The sequence below is a fragment of the Drosophila miranda genome, chromosome 3 (genome assembly GCF_003369915.1).
Source record: "Drosophila miranda strain MSH22 chromosome 3, D.miranda_PacBio2.1, whole genome shotgun sequence".
Classification (NCBI taxonomy): domain Eukaryota; kingdom Metazoa; phylum Arthropoda; class Insecta; order Diptera; family Drosophilidae; genus Drosophila; species Drosophila miranda.
In genome coordinates, this window is record NC_046676.1 from 7,726,564 (window position 1) to 7,745,640 (window position 19,077).

The 19,077-nt window shown below is 39.3% G+C and overlaps 5 protein-coding genes across 8 annotated transcripts; 1 reads left to right on the forward strand and 4 right to left on the reverse strand.

Moving 5' to 3' along the window:
• Window positions 1-53: 53 nt before the first annotated feature.
• Window positions 54-3,183, reverse strand: LOC108160623. Its single transcript, XM_017294742.2, has 5 exons — window positions 3,096-3,183; window positions 2,861-2,974; window positions 2,105-2,729; window positions 1,510-2,014; window positions 54-1,416 (listed from the first exon to the last, which is right to left on the reverse strand). The coding sequence occupies exons 1-5, from the start codon at window positions 3,133-3,135 to the stop codon at window positions 346-348; spliced, it is 2,355 nt and encodes a 784-aa protein (XP_017150231.1). The 5' UTR covers window positions 3,136-3,183; the 3' UTR covers window positions 54-345.
• A 1,787-nt stretch (window positions 3,184-4,970) lies between these two features.
• Window positions 4,971-5,307, reverse strand: LOC108160624 (MICOS complex subunit Mic10). The gene has a single exon (XM_033391709.1). It carries the CDS (start codon window positions 5,250-5,252, stop codon window positions 4,992-4,994), a length of 261 nt encoding a protein of 86 aa, XP_033247600.1. The 5' UTR covers window positions 5,253-5,307; the 3' UTR covers window positions 4,971-4,991.
• A 390-nt stretch (window positions 5,308-5,697) lies between these two features.
• LOC117188461 (carboxylesterase 5A) lies at window positions 5,698-7,695 on the forward strand. Its single transcript, XM_033392372.1, has 2 exons — window positions 5,698-6,160; window positions 6,275-7,695. Exons 1-2 carry the CDS (start codon window positions 5,746-5,748, stop codon window positions 7,672-7,674), a joined length of 1,815 nt encoding a protein of 604 aa, XP_033248263.1. The 5' UTR covers window positions 5,698-5,745; the 3' UTR covers window positions 7,675-7,695.
• A 117-nt stretch (window positions 7,696-7,812) lies between these two features.
• Window positions 7,813-11,086, reverse strand: LOC108160082 (muscle LIM protein 1). 2 transcript variants are annotated; one of them, XM_017293854.2, is made up of 8 exons: window positions 10,645-10,783; window positions 10,370-10,529; window positions 9,692-9,794; window positions 9,447-9,543; window positions 9,273-9,357; window positions 8,876-9,172; window positions 8,489-8,803; window positions 7,813-8,425 (listed from the first exon to the last, which is right to left on the reverse strand). In XM_017293854.2, exons 1-8 carry the CDS (start codon window positions 10,757-10,759, stop codon window positions 8,155-8,157), a joined length of 1,443 nt encoding a protein of 480 aa, XP_017149343.1. In that variant the 5' UTR covers window positions 10,760-10,783; the 3' UTR covers window positions 7,813-8,154. The 2 variants fall into 2 exon arrangements, with proteins under 2 accessions (XP_017149343.1, XP_017149341.1); XM_017293852.2 differs by lacking the exons at window positions 7,813-8,425; window positions 8,489-8,803; window positions 8,876-9,172; ... (1 more) ...; window positions 9,447-9,543; window positions 9,692-9,794 and adding an exon at window positions 11,014-11,086 and having other exon boundaries at window positions 10,282-10,529.
• A 2,072-nt stretch (window positions 11,087-13,158) lies between these two features.
• On the reverse strand, window positions 13,159-18,660 carry LOC108160080 (glycerol-3-phosphate acyltransferase 3). 3 transcript variants are annotated; one of them, XM_017293847.2, is made up of 7 exons: window positions 18,425-18,660; window positions 17,732-17,923; window positions 17,405-17,647; window positions 15,898-16,134; window positions 14,587-14,820; window positions 13,687-13,943; window positions 13,159-13,618 (listed from the first exon to the last, which is right to left on the reverse strand). In XM_017293847.2, exons 1-7 carry the CDS (start codon window positions 18,557-18,559, stop codon window positions 13,321-13,323), a joined length of 1,596 nt encoding a protein of 531 aa, XP_017149336.1. In that variant the 5' UTR covers window positions 18,560-18,660; the 3' UTR covers window positions 13,159-13,320. The 3 variants fall into 3 exon arrangements, with proteins under 3 accessions (XP_017149336.1, XP_017149337.1, XP_017149339.1); XM_017293848.2 differs by lacking the exon at window positions 14,587-14,820 and having other exon boundaries at window positions 18,425-18,659; XM_017293850.2 differs by lacking the exon at window positions 15,898-16,134 and having other exon boundaries at window positions 18,425-18,658.
• Between the last annotated feature and the right edge of the window lie 417 nt (window positions 18,661-19,077).

The following is a 19,077-nucleotide window of genomic DNA, read 5'->3' on the forward strand; positions in this document are numbered from 1 at the left end:
ATCCCATACACTCTTCCTTGATAGGAGAAAACGAAAGAGAACAAAAAAGTCATGGATTGAAAAAGTAGAAAAATTTATTTTATCCGAGAAGTTGAACCAAACAACGACCATATTTACGCGTATGTAACTATCAAAAACAATTTGAATATAGCTTATTTCTAAACTTAAGATAAATATTTACAATTATATTTGCACTTTCTTGTGACAAAGTTTATATTAAATCTAATAAAATCTATTGTATTTTTATCACCGCCTTTCAATACACAAACTTAGTTATAAACAAAAATTTTATTTAGAGCAATCGAAGTATTGGTTTAGGTGCTCGTCCTTACATCTATTTAAATATTAACCAACATATGCGAATGGATTATATGGGGGTGGATAGAAGTTTGGAAAAGATCCAGAGTGCTGAACAGGTATGGTTGCTGTAATTAATTTTGTAACTTGTGTTGGCACAACGGCAGTTGAAAATATTGTGGTATAAGCTGTTCTTGCACCAAATGTCAATTTCAAAACCTTAGAGCTCGTTTCTGTTGCCATTGTTTGCAAAATTTCAGTGGAAGTAATCAGCTGCTGCTGATGTGGCGGCATGGGCAATAAGGGATTGTAGAAAGGATTGATTGAAAATGGATATTGTGATGTTGGCACGGTCAGTGGAGTAATATCAGTAACGTATTCTGTTTTCTCAACTACTCCAACAGACTTGGAGAGCGTTCTCATAATGGTCTCAGTTCCTCTAACTAGAGGTACTACATGCGACTCCCAAATTGTTTCAAGTTTTACAACTGGGCGCGTTGAGGTTATGAAACTGTTCGGTAGTTGGCTCTCTGAAAAATGAATAGTCTCAGGTATCAATGGATTTGTTAGGGTTAGGTTGCTTCCACTCTTGATGTCTTCCTTAATTTTCGGTTTAATTTTCGCATCAAATTTTCCGGTATTATCCTCATCACCGAACTCCAGATCCAAGTTCAGCTCTGATCCAGCTTCGTCTAAATTCCCTTCGAAGTCTTTAAAGTTCTTGGAAGGACTGAAATCTTCGCTTAATGGGGATATTGTTTGCGTAACTGTTATAAGGCTGGTATAATCATATGTTTGAACCAATGTTACTTGGATTGTTTCATTTCTTTTTTCATTAATTATAGGAAGAATCTGTGTTTTAAGCTTGGTTTGTGTTATGGAAAACGATTCAGTTATTGTTTCTAAGCTAGGAGTCTCTGAACCATCTTCAATATAAATAGGTTTTAATGTTGATATACTTCCATCCAATGGTTTTTCGTCTGTCTGAGTTGTCGACTCCAAAATATTTTCGGTCAGAGGGCCATCATCTTCAGAATATTCTTTCGTGTGCTCTTCCCTTATTACTTTTTCTATAGTCGATGTAACGGTCAAAAATCTCGTTTTTTTTACCACTCCCGCCTAAAAAAAGGTTTCAGGATTAAGATAATGGAAACGTGTTAAAGAAGTTTAAAAAAAAATATCAAATATCAATTAAAACATATCAGAAATTACCTGGAATATAAACGGGCTTTTAATTGTTGCAATTTCATAGTATGTGTCGATAAAAGGTTTCGGTGTCGATATCTCTACATTTAATGTTTGCACAAAGTACTTTGATTTTTGCTCGTCGTTGTCATTGTTATTAGCCACAGGGCCATTTTGGGAGCCAGAAGCCTCTAGATCTCTTCCACTGTTTAAGACCTTCAGAATCTGCTCCGGATTTTCGCCGTTTATGGGAACTTCCGGTATGCTTTGATCAATGTGGGTCGTATCATTATTTTGGATGGTGATCGGACTGTTGGAGCTGGTATTCTTCCTTATATTAACTTTGGGCTTTGCGGAGGTTTTATATTGCCATCGACCTGGTCGCCTATTTAGTTTGAACGTGCTAGCACTTGGAACTGTAACGGATTCTTCCTGTAGACTTGTTACTTTGGAGCGATATGAGTGACGTGAGGTAGTTTCCGTTGATGATGGAGTGATTAATAATTTAGTATTTTGCGTTGATTTATGCCTCCTAGAACGAAAAATTGATTTCGGCAAATAATATTTGCATTGCTTTTAATGACACGATGCTCATTTTTAACTAATTGGATTACATCATTACCTTTTTCCTTTTGGGCGAGATGATTTTCTAGTGCTTGACCCTCTGTGATCCCGGCTGCCTTGTTGACTTTTCCGTGGATTTTTAGAGACCAGAGTCTGAGATGTGGAATCTTTAATAGTTTTACTTGGTTGAATCGTTGATGTTTTATTTATTCTGGTCTGCCTGGGCTTGCTCTTTTTCTCGGTATTCGATAAAGATATGGACTGAGGAACTTTTGTAAAACGCCCAGATTCCTTTGTGGAAGTAACACCATTTCTAGCGTTGCCGTCAGCTACTCTTGTCTGATAACCATGGACACTCTCCTTTTTAGACAAATAATTTCTTTGCCGCTCAGCTTCATTTTTCCCCTTAAAGTTAACCACACGATACGATTCTTCGGCAAACTGCTCTGGCTGGCGCGAAAGCAGATCGTATTCGGGGGTGCTTAATAGTGTTTGTATTGGGGAATTCGATATACTTTTATTGTACGACTCACTATTCGACGTAAATGTTTCGGGATGTACATTGGACTGACTCAAAATTAGAGGGGTAGGTTTGATTCCCTCTTTTTCCTTTTCTTTTTTGGAAAATTTTGGCTTGGTTTCAATAATATTAATGATGTTGTTTGTGTTGTTAGGTTTTAGTTCTAAAAGATACAACAAAAGAAACGTTAATTGGTATATTTAAATCAGTTTGTGTCCCCAAAATCAGAATTAAAATGCTAAGGACCTTATTCTCTTGATTAGGAAACATTATCTGAAAATAATAAAAACTCACCAAAATGTGGGGAGCTTTGGGGAGAAAATACCATTACGGTATTCCCAATGGTAGTCGTAAAGTCCAAAAATCCATAAACAGTTTGAGTAAGTAACTCATTTTCACCACAAGATGCTGGAATCGAAATACACATAACAATATAAACAAATTTTAAATATTTTTTTGCATGTGTAGTTTGTATTTTGAAACTTGAGTAAATATCAAATCAAACCATCCATTTATTTAATAAACTTACCGCTTTTTAAAGCACAAAGTATAAGCAAGTAAATTAACATGTTTGTGAAGGATGCACAGATTTAAAGTTGGGGAAAAATAAATTCAATCTGAAAAATAATTAAAAATTTCGTAATTTATACATGGCCAATGAGTGATACTCGTATAATCTACTATTCATTAAAATTCGAATTATAATAATTAAGTTGGAATATATTACCAAACTTAGAGCTGAAACATATACATAAGTATTGTGATTTAACTATCTCTTCAGTCAATTATCTTTGGGCTTTATGTAATAATAGATAATGTGCCGTTGTAATACTAATAAGTTTGGTTTCTTTCTTTTCCGGTGATCTACGTATATTTTTCAATAGTCATTTGATAGTCTCTTCACGATTCCACAAGAAATGTAGTTTTCAAACCTTAATTGAGATCCATAATATCTCGAAATAAGTAGGACGAACTTTGCGACCGCACCGCCACCGATCCGGTGGCATTGGCGCAGCAAAGGTGATCGTTCAAATTTTAAGTAGGGTGTCTCTTTGGTACGCGAATATCAAAATATTTCTACAGTGCCTGCCTTTCGCTTTCGGTCTGCTGTTGGCTGGCTTAGGGGATGTGGGTTGATTCTTGTTTAGGTGGCTTTGGTTTGGTCACTTGTACATACTCCACATTATGCGCCAAGGTCTACAGATTGTCAGTGTGGAGCGGGTGCTTATCCATTCAGCGGTCAAAAAAGTCTGTGCACACACATTTTCCAGCCAAAATGTTTGAACGGGCCCGTAAACTTTTGTTGCCCACAGTATGTAACCATCACAATCACAAACACAAGCACAAAGAAAAGACAAGGCGCACATAGAGACAATGAAACATTTGGTCATTGAGAAACATTGAATAGAGAAAGGCCTACATCATTATTCAGGTTGGTTGCAAAAACACTGTTCCATTTAATTGGATAACTCACTCACACACAATTGTTGTACATATATAAAGTACATAGATAGCTTGTAAACAGATACGAGTATTTTATGTTTCTACTAACAAATCACAGCAGCTACATAAAATAGATGGATACATACATACATTCAATGCATTTGGAAATACATATCCATGTAGTCACTTCGTTATATGCACTGGTCCAACAAACATTTCAAACAAACTCATTAAACAAGGGGCTAACAATGCAACAGAAACAAAATACGAGTATATGGCTTAACATATATTTTATGTTTGAAGTATGATTTGTCCAATGCGATTTGGTCCGCTGTCTAAGCCACGACGAAGCATAAAGTACCTCTGACAAAGTTACCACGGCATGCACACATGCGCAGGCGCCACGAAGAGAACGTCAACATCATTAATTTGTGGGGCCCGAACTAGGGTTACTCACGATGCGAGAAAACCAGTTTGGTTTCTTCATATCAATGCGCCCCATGGATTTCGTTTCGTGCCGTTTCGAACAAATTTCGTGAGCCATGAGCGAATTCTCATGGAAATTATGGAGTAAAAAAGATAAAAATACTTAACACAGTAAAAAAACATCTGTTTATCTAATATCTAATACTTTTTCTTGCAAAAATACACTGAAATTGAAGAATCTGCAATAAAAGAAACTCTTTAAGTGAAAAAACCCATGCGTTTGTTAAATATTTAACATGTAAAAACCATTTTGAAAAATGATTTAATTAAATATGCTTCGCTCTGCTGATAAATTGAATTTGAATTAGAAGAAAGTCTGGATTAGCAGTTAGTTAGGGACGGGACCAAAACAGCGCTTTTGGAGGGAGCCTCTACCACATAATGGACTTTCTTTTTGTGGTACAAAGCATCGTCTCTCTTTTGTTAATCCCCTTCAAATAGTACGTGATGAATAACATTAGATATACTCGCCTGTGTTCATTCTGAGTAGGTGTCATTATCGTTGATTATCGTCCACGGTGGCCAACCGTTTCTGGCAGCAGTCGTAGGCCAGGCCCATGCCAACACCCAAGCCCAACCAGATCGGATATGTTCGGGGCTGTGTGAAAAATACTGTGAATACAGTGCCGATTATCAAGCCGCTGGCACCCTTCATAAGAATGCCTGTAATGCATTTGTCATTGGTCTTGCTAGATGACTCTGCCACGCGAGCTGCTTCCAATTTCTTCGCCTCCAAAGATTTCTGATCTTTACTCATTTTGATATGCTACGCAGTTTGTTGAGACTTTGTGTTAGACTGATATATAATCAATGAGTTACTACCTTTCGAATTTGTTTCCAAAACTATGTTTTACAGTTTTTTGTGATTTTTCAATATCAGCCTGCATTATCTGATTGCCTAATGATTCTAGATCGTTAATGGAGAGCCTTTTTAGCCATAGTATGAATAATAGTAGTATAATATTTGCAATTATTTCTTGGGTCGGGACATTGTGTTGGATACAGAGTGGGGCCAACGGTAACAAGGGGTTAACAGCATTCTGGCGGCTGACGTAGCCGAAATAAATAAACACAACCGCAGAGGAAGGCGAGATGGATGACGATGACGACTACCATAGTTACAAAATCCTAGCAACAATATTTTTTTGTGTATTTTCACCATAGCAACCAGAGGCTCGCGTGTCGTGCAGGATTTGAACAGTGTCGTTTAACTTCAAAACATAGAAAGATGTGAAGGATACGTACGGAAAATGAAGTGCAAAAGGAATTTCCTAACATTTTTAGCCTTTTTTTTACATTTAGTTAGTAGCTTTTTTTTTATATACGTGCAATGTGTGGATGCTCCGTTTATCCATATTCCGGGCAATGGAGTCATATCTGGAACATATTTGAAAATGTTTCGAACCCAAAATATTAAAGCTTATCTCGGTATTCGCTATGCCCATGCTGGAAGATTTTCCCCTCCAGATATCGAACTAACACCCTGGAAGGGAATTTTTAACGCAACCTCATTCGGAGCGGACTGTTTGCAAAATCCAATGCCTTCCTTGGGTAAAGAAACCGACCAAATCCTGAAAATCTTGTCCTCCGATACCAATCAGGAATCAGGCAGTGCCAGGAAATACGAAGAGAACTGTTTGTATCTGAATGTTTTTGTACCTGATGGTGAGTGGTAATTGTCCATCTGAAAATTATTATAATTATTTAATCATTATTATTTTTCCTAAGTTTGTAAGTATTCAAAATTCCATTTCTTCCATTTTCTTTTCACATTTTCAGGATTGCCTGAAATTAATGGATATGCAGTCGTTGTGTGGATCCATTCAGGGGACTTCTCCACCGGAAGCCCTGCTGATGTGAACCCATTTCAATTGGTCTTTAAGCAAAAGGTGATTGTTGTAACCTTTTCGTATCGGCTAAACATTTTCGGATTTTTTACAACCGACGATGGTGAAGCCCAGGGAAATTATGGACTAATGGATCAGGCAGCAGCCTTGTATTGGGTCAAAAAGAATATCAACTTCTTCGGTGGCGACACAAATCGCATCACCCTCATGGGGCACGATGCCGGAGCAATAAGCGTGGCACTGCACATGACCTCGGGCGAGTGGTCGAAGGGGGGCTTCCATAAGGCTATTATAATGTCGGGCAATCCACTTAACTCTGTGAAACTACCATCGGACTACGAAGGCTCGTTGGACCAAGTTTCGAGCACTTTCGGCTGTCCACGCAGGCCCACGTCTATGTTTATGCAGTGCCTCAAGAAAATTGACGGAAAGCGACTCTCCGAGAACCTTCCCTCCGTGAGTTGGGGTCCTGTTTTGGACTTTGGATTGAGTAACACCTCATATCCGTTCATCGAAAACCAGCCAGAGATTTTGTTCAAGAGGGGGAGCTATCACAAGGTGCCGGTCATCATTGGAGTAACCGACATGGAAGAAGTGTTGACCTTATTCAAGGATAATCTCGATGCAGAAATCAGCGCCGCCGACCTGGAGGGTTTCTTCAACGACATAGCAGTGAATGATATGCATAAGCTGGTCAAGAACTACGAATGGTGCTCCAGCTACGAATTGATCTCGGAGGCAATCCATTTTATGTACAACAACGAGACGGATAACGATATGAGAAAGGCGAACAAACATATAATCAGTGCCCACACCGAAAAGTTCTATATCACGCCGATGCAAATGTTTGCAGACATGATAAGCAAGGATCAGCACGTCTACAGCTACCTGTTCAAGACACGCCCCAAGAGTGTGCTTCAGGATCTTCCCAGTTGGATAAACGTGCCTAAGTATTTCGATCAGGTCTTCGTCTGGGGCAACCCATATATGACAAACTCCGTGGAGTGGAAGTCTACCGACAAGAAAATTGCCGAAATTATCATGACCCTATGGGCAAACTTTGCGAAAACCTCGAACCCTACCAAGTCCAACGTATACGTCAAGTGGAATGCAATGACTCCCAACAACGATTCGGTTCTCTTGATCGACGAGAACTTCAATACGGATAATTTACTCCAAAATCAGAGAATCAACTTTTGGAAATCGTTGTACCCCAAAATTCTATATTATTCAGCGGATTGCTGTAATTCAACAAGCTCAGGTAGCTTATTGATTATCCCAAAAACCATTACAATACTATCTACTATTTCTATACTTGTTAAGATATTTTGAATAAAGATTTCTTGAAAAAAACCTTCCATATTATAAAACAAAACTGTGGTTTCCGGGTCTAACACTCTCTGAAAGTAAGCAGCTTGTATATTTTCGTTGTTTTATAGCAATTCAGAATATATTTTTCGTTTATTTCGACCGCCAATACACACATATCGATTTCGCTTGTAAAGATACTTGACGGATGTATACCATCTGTAGTTCTAATATTAATAACCACCAACGACGCTTAGTTAAATAAATATGTATGGCTTTGGAGCTTTGATCCCATACATCATCCAAAAGGAAACTATTCCGAGAAATACAATACTACTCGTGCAGTAATTTGATTAAAATAAATCCGAATATTTGTGGGTCTGCCTCCTGTAAAGTGTTCATTTAAAGACTGAAACTTCAATATCCATTTGGAGCTTGTTGGATTACTGGCCCAGTCTTATAAAAGTACACTTTTTTGGCTCATACCGTTCCACACCGCACCCGTTAGGCCATGGTCAACGTGCCAGCCCCGATTCCATATCCCACACCTTTCGGTCCGTAGTTCTTGCCGTAGCAGGATCGGCAGTAGATGTTGCCATCGGGACCATCGTTAAGGTTAGTCGAGTCCAGATACTTTCGGCAGCCCGAGCAGTAGAAGCACAGCTTGTGCCATATGCTGTTCTTGCTCTTCATCTGCTCGGCCGCAAACACGATGTATCCGCAACGGGGACATCCGTCCTCCGATTGGCCACCGCAGCGGTTAAGCTGTCCCCAACTGAAACAGACACGGAAAATTATGTACAATCGGGTAAGCCGATAGCGATGAAGGGGTCCATACCTGGTGGGCGTATATTCGTAGCTCGTGGAGACTAGAGCTGGGGTGTGACCGTATCCAACGCCCTTGGGGCCGTACAGTTTCGCGTAGCACAGCTTGCAGTAAATGTTATCATCTGGACCGTCGCAGGCCAGGACCGAGTCCAGGGGTCGGTGGCACCTGGCACAGCTGAAGCACTGCCTGTGCCACATCTTCCCCTTGGACAGCTGCAGCTCGGCGGCGAAAACGGCTCCGCCACAGCGCGGGCATCCCTCGCCTTCGGGCGCCTTGATCGATGTCGTATCGGGACACACGAAGGGTCGCTGCGATACGCCTTCACTAGGGGAAGGCCATGGAATAGGTTTGTAGTTGGACAATAATATCGTGTAGAAGGGGATTACCCATACCCACCTAACCCCATCGGTTTGAAGAAAACCATATCCACATGCAAAGCCATATCCATGCGGCCCCCACTTTTTGCCATAGCACGTTTTGCAGTAGACATCGTTGTCCGGGCCGTCGCACGCAATGATGGAGTCGAGGGTCTTTGTGCAGTCCCGACACTTGAAGCACTTCCTATGCCAGGGCCTCCCCTTCGACAGGACCTGCTCAGCGGCAAAAACAACACCTCCACATCTCGGACATCCCTCTCCCAGTGGTGCCTGAATTTGTTCCACGTTTATGGCAGCGGTTTTCGGAGCCATTTCACTATAAAAATGAGGCCAATGGCATGCCCAATGTTAATAAACCAAAGCCATAAAGCTCAACAGCTAAATGAAACTCAAACTTCATCACGAATTAGTCGTACCTTTGCCTTTCGCAGTCTTGAATGTCGGACATTAAGCCATTCAGCTGTCCATAGCCTCTGGTTCCAAACTTTGGAGCATAACATCCTGTAAAATGATACTTGTTGATACACTCTAAACCCCAAACAGCCCCAAAAGCTGTCCGTAAGCTGTAAACAATTGAAAGTGAAAAGTACCTCGACAGTAGATATCTTTATCAGGACCGTCACAGTGAAGAGTGGAGTCTAGTGTCTTGTTACACTGTACGCACTTGAAGCATCTGCGATGGTACCCCTGGAATCGTAATGAAAGCTCTTTGAAATGATTCCACCCAACCGAAATACTCGGAGAAGGCATTCATAAAGAATTGTTTTTAATAATCATATAGATATGTATGTCTGAGTGTCTGTTGCCCAAGAACACACCATACCCTAAGGCTTACCTTCCCTCTGGCAAGCATTTGCTCCGCTGCATAAACATATATGCCACACCTGGGACAGCCCTCACCATCGGGCGCCTTTGGCGGAATTTTCGGTGGAACAAAGCTATAATGATTCAGTGAGGTGAGTGATTCAGATGCCTTCCTCAATTAAGCGAGTACGAGTACCACTACAAGCACACTAAAATACATAATTGTACATTCAACAGGGGATGAATCTCATTATATGGCCCCCCTGATACAAACAAAAAACATCAACGAAGACAGACCTTAGCAACAGATTTGGGGACCACCGCAAGGTCATTGGGAGAAACAATATTTACCAAAGAACAAAAGACAGAACAAAAGATTTTGAATTCTATTAGCTTTTCCCGTTACATTTTTACATTTTATTATTGAATTGAGTTTTTTACCATAAAATACATTGTGTATATTTGGACAAATAACAAAAGGTATACATAAAAGCTGTTCTGATCGTGAGTACCATCCCATACCAAACGGTCAGAAATGTATGGGCACAAAGGTGACAAGTTCAAAGACGAGGTGTATCCATGGGGGAATGCAGTAGAACAAATAAAACAACATGTAAAACATACAGGTTCTAATAGCAAGCAAAACTACACATTTAATTCAAGGAATTTGACACTTTTCATACAAAACATATTTTATTTTAGTCCTTACTCTCTGTTGAGGTGAGAGCCAGTGTCCATGGACAGGCAACCGGCACCACCACCGAAACCGTAACCCTTGGGTCCGTATTTGCGTCCGTGGCAGTTTTTGCAGAACAGTTCCTTTTCATGCTCGGTGCAGTTTGTGGAGTCCAGAGCCTTGTTGCACATGCCTTTTGTGATTAAACGGAACGGAACGGAAAGCAAAACGTTATGCCATGTTGCTCCAGGCAAAGATCGATTCGATCGAGGCCATAGTTCTGGTTTATGGATTCTCCCAATACTTACTGCACTTGAAGCATGTTTTATGGAATTTGTAGCCACCAGCAACGCGCTCCTCAGCGGCATAGACCGACTTTCCGCATGCTGGGCACTTGGGAGTTTCCACGGGAACAAAAGGCATTTTGATGTGTGTGTTTGAGTATGTCTGCGGGGGGAGAGGCAAGGCAAAGACGGACAAAAACTTCAGTTAAATGCAATTGATTTTGGATGGCCAATGCGAATTGGCAGCGTTTCAGTAATATCCCACGGGCAGAGGCAAAAAAAAAAGAACTTAGCATATACATGTATGTATGTATGTATATTTAACTGCGCTAGCGTACGATGCGTGTGTACATATATATACATATATGTATATGGATGTGATGTGATGTATACCTTCGGAGGTACTCTGTGAAGTAGTTCCTATTCGTCGGAAATGCCGCGGACTAGACTGGAAAGATTCTGTACACAGGTAGTCTATATTTGTGGATGCACACGGCACAACTAAGAAAATACAGTTTGCGTAATAAAAACAGCACTTTCTGAATATATCATTATTTATCATGCAATACATGTTCATGGTATGTATGTACACATTTATGTGTACATCGCATCGCTTTCGGCTAATGCTACTGCCAATGCTACTGCTACACCCATCCCACTCAGGGCGGTAGCAACATAGTAACTTTCAGCTCCCAGACAATGGACACACGTACACTCTGCTATTTCGGAACAATGGGATTTCGCATTCTGTATGTCGGTGCAAGTAGTTCCATATATTGATCCATAAGATTCTAAATATATTTTATTTATGTATATTAATTGCATATGCAAATTGTATCTAAAAGTGTGGTGTGTGTCCGTACGTGTATCAAAGTAATTCTGCACAACGGACAATTTATTAGCTGTCTGCACGCACACTAACCTATACTATAGCGACTATAGAGACTATAGAATACATACATCTATATGTATTTATGTACATACGGTTGTGCTTAGTCTATAAATATGTACATACACACATGCATACATAGGATATGTATCAAAGTACATTCATGGCCTTATTTTAGGCGAGTCTAAAAATATATAAATAACTCATAACTGCTCAACCCAGTTCCATAAATAAATACCTTACGCATACATTTGTTCATATTGAAATATTGAAATATTTACATGTGTTTGTTGTACATTGTATGTGCATACATACATACATACATATCTTTTTGGGGCTTTTCATTTCCTAAATTCATACGAGCATACAATACGGAAAAGCTACAATAAAAACAAAACATAGATTCATCTGTTCATCTGGCTTTATAGATAGATACACACTGTACAATATACATACATATATGTATGTATGTTTTCAGATTTGAGGGAGTAGGATGTATGTATGGACATATAACGAATAAATTTAGATATGTACGAGTATGTGAAATGCAGACCGATGCGAACGGGGTCAAAAGGCCATGTTTAAATCCGTTCGTAATAAAGTACATACAAACATACGAGTATGTGCACTGCTCCGCGATCTACATATCTATCCGATGTGATCGATCGAATATATGTACATACCTACATACATGTATGTACATGCATACACACACTTAAGATCATATGGACAGTGTGTGCAAATAATCCAGTTTGTAAATACATACGTATGTGTGTCCCATCATATGTATGTAAGTGGATCACATATGTATGTATGTAGCCCCCAAGTGTTTGATTGCCATCTGAATGTATGTTTTTATGGAAAATAACAATGGTTTTGTGCAGATTCGAAGCCATTAAAATATTAATAATCTTGATACCCTTCGAAATTCAGTAATTCAGCAAATGTATGCATGGTATGGCGGGGGTGCCAGTATACCTACATATACGTATACCTATACAATATAAAATCTATAAATAAGTATGTATTTATTAATTGTAAATCGCTCAATTGCGATTGGCAATGAGCCTAACAATTTATGAAGGCCAGATCTACGATCCGATCTACGGGTATGACTCGTGAGGTAAAACAAAAACAAACACATTCTGCTCTGCTTGTGCTCGGAACTGAAAAAGTATTGAATATACCACGCATCTGAAAGCGTTTACAATTTGATTCCGCCCCAAAACGGTGCCTAGAACGAGGTGTGCTCATTAACTATTAGGAATTTATGTCGACAACCGAGTACTCTCTTATTATGATAATGCCCCCACAACTCCCAATTAAACCACCTATCCTATCAATTTGAGCAATATTCAAGAAACTCAAGCGGGCGTTGACCTGGTAGCAGTTTTTTGACCAGCCTGGGCCTCACCTTCAAAAAAGTCTTCGAGTGGAGTCGCTTTCTGTACGGGATTGCTGTGAGAAAAAAAGAGCGACGACCCCACCTGCCTTAGCACTTTAACATAACAAAGAAATCAATGAATGTCACAGCTCGGCTTGGCTCGCATCAAGGTAACAGACTACTCGTCTTAAGATGAGATAAACATTGGTTTTCTGGGTTACCAGTATATCAAATATAATTTAATCAGTTTATATACTCGTACGAATAGCTATTTACATTTGACTTCATCTTTTATTTAAACCATGCAATAATTAATCGTAATTTATACATATTACAAATAAAAAAAAAATTATGTATGTACGAATTATGTATATGTATGTAAATTACAGTCACTGTAGAAGTATTTTCATTATCATTAAAATTATTATCATTCCGCCTTCAAACGATTCGCGAATTCAACCTGCTGAATTTCCCTCCACTCTTTTTTTGGTTTCATCCTCTTCAATTGTCCGTCCCAGACAAGATCAATTAAGCCTCCCTGCTTTGCAATCACACTCTTCACACGGTTCGCGAAATCAATCGCAGACTCTCCATCCTGTCTGTACATCGGCGGGAGGTACCAGACATCGCATACGATTGCCCATGATGTCATCATCATGTAAAGATACTGCATCATCGAATACTTTGCGCTGTTCCAGAAAGCATCGCCAAATCGCGGATCGTACCTTAAAGAAACAAAGAGCAAGAGATTATCATAATTGTATTCTTCCAACAGATCTGCTACTATACGCACTTTATGGCCACCGGATATATGACACCGCCGACTTCAAAGCTTCCCTTTTTAAATTGCATTACTGATGTGTTGTTGATGCATGTTCCCTCCGGGAATATAAGAATTGGTGGATTGTTTGGGTCCGAAACATGCTGCTTTAGCCTCTCGGCGACCAAGTGACGGTCCTTTGCCTCGCCTCTCTCAAACCAAATGTGGGGCGACGCTCTGGCCAAGGCCCTTTGGAGGACGCCAAGAAAGCCGCCATGACGTTGGCCAATCTGAAATATATATGTAGAGAAACTGTTTAATGTGCCTGCAAATGTAGAGACTATTTCACCAAGCAGACAACATACAAAATTCCAAAAACCAAACATTAAAACAATAATCAAGCATCATCAACCAAGAAAGTATTAGTAAATTAGTACCTACATGTGTGCGAGGCGAGGAATGTCAACATTAATTAGGAATATACATATAACCTTAATTTTAATGGTATGAATGCCCGAGAATTGGGATAAACCATTATAAAAGCTGACTCGTATAATACTAAACCTAAGAATAAGAAAAAAGAAAAGTCTAAAGAGCTCTCACACAGAAGCTCAGCTCACGTTTAATGACTGAACATTACAGCAGTCCCATAACATTGGTTCTTGATTGGCAACAGCTTCCAAACCAACCGCATTCCAACAAAAAAAAAAACTATTAATTTTAGGAAAGAATAATAATTAGTATGTACAACAAAAGAAGGGAGAAGAAATAAGGGCTCTCTGCTTATACATCTACCATTCCACTACGGGGTTTTTTATGTACTTTACAGAACTTGAAAACTTAAAAAAGTTGTTGTGTAATTAGAAACGAAACGGAATTCACAAGTGTTTCCATACAATAGTTAGTATCCTTTAGGTCTAAAAATTGCCTTACCAGGGAGTAGGTCGAGTCACACATCAGCACCAGCACATCGATGGGGCTGGTATGATTTGCGACGCAAATGCCAGACAACGGGCGATTCTCCTCATTATGGTATGTTATAACCGCTGAAATCGCACTGGACAGGACACCAAAGCATGTCCCCAGTACTAAATTCACGATAGCACGCTTTGTTTGTCCCTCCTTCAGATAGCCCACAGCGGCCGTACACACTGTAAGCCATACTACCTAAGATGGCATAAAATATTAAAGTAATATTATGGTAATATTTTGGCAGGGCATTGCATTCAATTAAAAGGTGTTGTGTGTGTTGTGTGGAGGTTTGCTGGAATACCTTTGCTTCCTCAATGTTTAAGGGGGCACTAAACTCCTACAAAAGTGAAAAACGCATTGGAGGTGAGAGAGAGAACATTCCCAGGGACCCATAGGCCCATAGACCAGCGATGTATCCAAGCTTCTTGCAATCTTCCACGTATGTTTATCAACAATATGTATAGAATTCTTCCGAATCACGCATCAGTTTAGTGGAATCAGTCGGTACAATCAACCCAAGCAAATATCCTAAAAAATCAGCGTGGAAGCTGACCAAATGGACACGGCAGAGAAACGAGCCCACTTTAGGAGTACTCAACGTAAAATCATTAACTAAATGGTAGTAATAAATTAAATATATTCGCTCCTCTTACCTGATTCTTAGCTGTGCTAAGAAATAAGCGCTGTGGCAATCAAAATGTAAACAAAACTTAAAAGTACATACAGATGCGCAACTACGCGAAGACAAAGACAAAAGCCAAGATACGAATACAGAAACATAGAATAATACTACACATAAAACTGAACTTATTCTAATTAAATTCATGCATGAATTCTCGAATAGTCGGCCGGTGCTTTTCCCAGACGCATATTAAGGTCTTAACTAGTCACCAGGTGTAATTAATGATGGAATTATCGTTAGATAAGAGGTTTCGTCACAATGTTATACCCGAGGGGTTATCAAAACGTACAGATACTGGTACATTTCAGGTCTGTATTACTACCGCTTACTGAATAAATAGTATGTTTGTATGAGCAAGAGAGAGCTACGTTCTGCAAATCCATAGGTACTCGTACCCAGGGAGGGACGGAAGGATAGCCTGTCTGCTGAGAATGGGATTGAGAATTGAGATTGGGTGCTTTTACGAAAGATATGAATGTACCATTGAAGAGATGGACGAGAGTTTAGAGTTCGGGGTTACATGCATGAATTATACAATTAAAATCAATCCATTTTTATATGTAGCAGTAAATATAAAACTTCTTTCTCACCAAAGAAAAGGTACGGTCTGTCGATAGTATTGCCACGTCCAATGGAGAGGTATGATTTGCTACACAAAACCCGGATCTGGTGGGCCTGTATTGTTTATTATGAAACTTAATAAGGGATGACAAAGAACTTGCTATAAGACGGAACGTAATTTTAAACGATAAGTCCGCTAAAAGGAGCCGCAAAAATCGATTGGGTATTAGAGCCACAATAGAGTTTGTTAAAACTGCAAATAAAACCTAGGAATCAAATATTTGTATTAGAGAAATGTTAAATAATAAATACAGGCACATAACAATATCAAACAATCAATATCAAACAAAAGATCTTAAAAAGAACGTCTAAAATATTGCAACACAGCAAAGGATTACAATATACTCGTACGTACTCGTATACTCTACGCAATTATGTTGAGAAAACAAAGCTATAATGCTACAAATAATGCTTAGCACAAATAGTACGAGTAATCAGAGCTCTGTACAAAATCAAAACTAAATAAACATAACTATTTTTAAGCGACAGAAGAAGTGGTTTAACAAAAGTTCCATTACAAGATTAAAGCTTAAGACAATTCATCAATTTTAGTACTTCTACTAGGGCTTTATGTTTTAGCAAGTCCCAGTTGTTGGCCCTGGTAATGGACTTAAACAGCGGTGGGCTGGCTTTTTGAACAACAAAAGCAACAAAAAACCCTTCTCAGCCAAACTCGAGTCGAGCATCAATGTGCTGCGCCATGCACGCGCCATGTATGTTGGTTTTGCAACTCCCAGGCATTATCTTTTGCAGCATTCACTTGTGCGTGTCATGCATGAATGTGCCGCGACACTCGTACGCCATGTATGTTGTTTTTATAATTCTCCGGCATTCTCTTTTGGAGCATTTTCTTGTTCGTGTCAAGCATCAATGTGCCACGTCATGATGAGAGCAGTTGGGAGCAAGGACATGCACATTTCTGGACTAAAATATCCAGAGTGTACCAACTTCCAGCGAATATCGTCGATGTGGGTTCAACATAAGCCAATTAAATATTCTGATTCCACGTAAGGACGTTTTTATTATCATACCAGATGCCCAAAGAACTTTTAGCTTTATTCAGGGGAACTAACGTCGATGGCCCACAACTTTCCACATTCCACGAATATTATTTGTGAAAAGCGATAAATTGTTGAAGTTTACTGCTAATAAATAGACGAATGGGTTCCCATATGGAACACATAAGCTAACAGCTATAGAACGTTGGCTCCAGGGTAAAATATGTTACATTTGAGGCAACTTACTATGCAAGAATGCATTGCTGCCTAGTACTTGCTGTGACAGTTTTGTCCCTGGGATAGCATAAGGTAAAGTATCCCTAACAGCTTGAATTAGTCGCTTGTTGCGTTGATTCACTTGCATACGAATAGTTATACCAACACTTTATGTTTGTCAATTCATAATCGAAGGCAAGGGAATCCTAGCAACTTTTAAGTATTTGCTGTACAACAAACATACATAACAGTTCATACTTACACCAACAAAGCAAACTAATACACGCAATGGCATTAAGAATACATATCGCACAAAAAATCCAACCATCCAAATGAGCGTTATCTTCCAGGATATAAATTCGTGGTGTCTATTGGTGCGTGTCAGCATGTTCCAGCTTTTCAGCTCCTCCGCCTCAAAACGGGATGTCACATCATCTTCAATTATGGACTCCACTCCCGACTTCAAGTAGTCCAGGCATTTTTCAAAGTCAAAGGTAATTTCTTCCTGCATAAAAACAACAATTGAGATAAAGACTTTTCGTCTAGCGGTTATAATAGACAAGAAAAGGCAATGGATGACCCCTCGTACCTTTTTTGAGGACGCTGGCTTTTCTGGCGCAGGCTCTTGCGGTTGTGGAAGAAGTACTGCATCTCTAGTTATTGTTGTTCCATTTGTACTTTCCTTGGAATCGGCATTATCGACGAACTGCACTGAATTTGTATCGTCAGTCTTAAGATTATTTTGGGAAAGTTGTTGATGCTCTATGCTAACTCGACCATACTGAAAATTCGATAATATAAAAGATAAAACAATACATTAATTTCATGTCTGGGACCTTTATCTATAGATGGGGCAAAGAGTTAACAGTTATGAAAGCAGAAGGAAACAGGTTGATAACATAACAACAGTTCTTTCGATGGCTGACCTGACCGACCGACCGACCATAAAGATAAGCCCGTAGCAACTCTTATGTGAGCATATAGGTGGGTGTGTTCAAAGAAAAAGCTGTCCAGTTTCATAACTAGTCTGAATACAGCCGAAAGCATTTGAAATTACAATAAAATAACACCTTTTAGCATACATCGGTATGGCCTCTGCATATTGCCTCGCCTGTGCGTATCAATGTATGCATGTACTTTAGGCTGACTATATTTATGGACTTTGGAATAGCTAACTATCAGTTGGCCATGACAGGGGCAATCAACTGAAGGTACGAGCACGAAATTAATGGCTGTTAATATGTCGATGGGTGGTTGGGTGTCACTAGCACAACAAATTTACCTCAAATATCCTTAAAAGAAGATTTACATATGCCCTCCGGACGCCGATGGATTTGTTGATTGCTGATATGAATATCAGAAACGATATGAATCCAGCAAAAGGTATCCAGAATATATTAAGTAATTCGAAGATCATTTTACATTTGCTTGATTCTACATTAATTCCTTGAGACTTAAAATATTAAGAAAAGTTGAGAACCCTTGTCTTTCTTTATATACAATCATAGAACTAATCGATACTCGATTGTGTGGCACACTCGATTACAAGAAAAGCACTGAACGCCGATAGTTACTGTCACTATTGAATGTTCACTGTGATGCGATAGTTAAAATGATTAATTATAAATATTTTGTATCAATATTAATTTAAACTTTCTAAAAAATAAACTGGATACATGAAAAAAATCTCACGTTTAATATTCATTCTTTTAAGGGTGATAGACTTCAAGTCAAATCTAGAGTGCAAGAGTCGTACTATTTGCGACAAAAGGTTTTTTTCCAGCACACAGAGCTGATCAAATCTATAGCTGCGCTGCCACCAGCTCGATTAGAAACGACATATATAGAAATGAAAACTAATGACATACATCCATGACAGTCGAGAGCTGCAGCACTATCAGATCCTAGCTTATATATTTATCTCGCTCACACTGC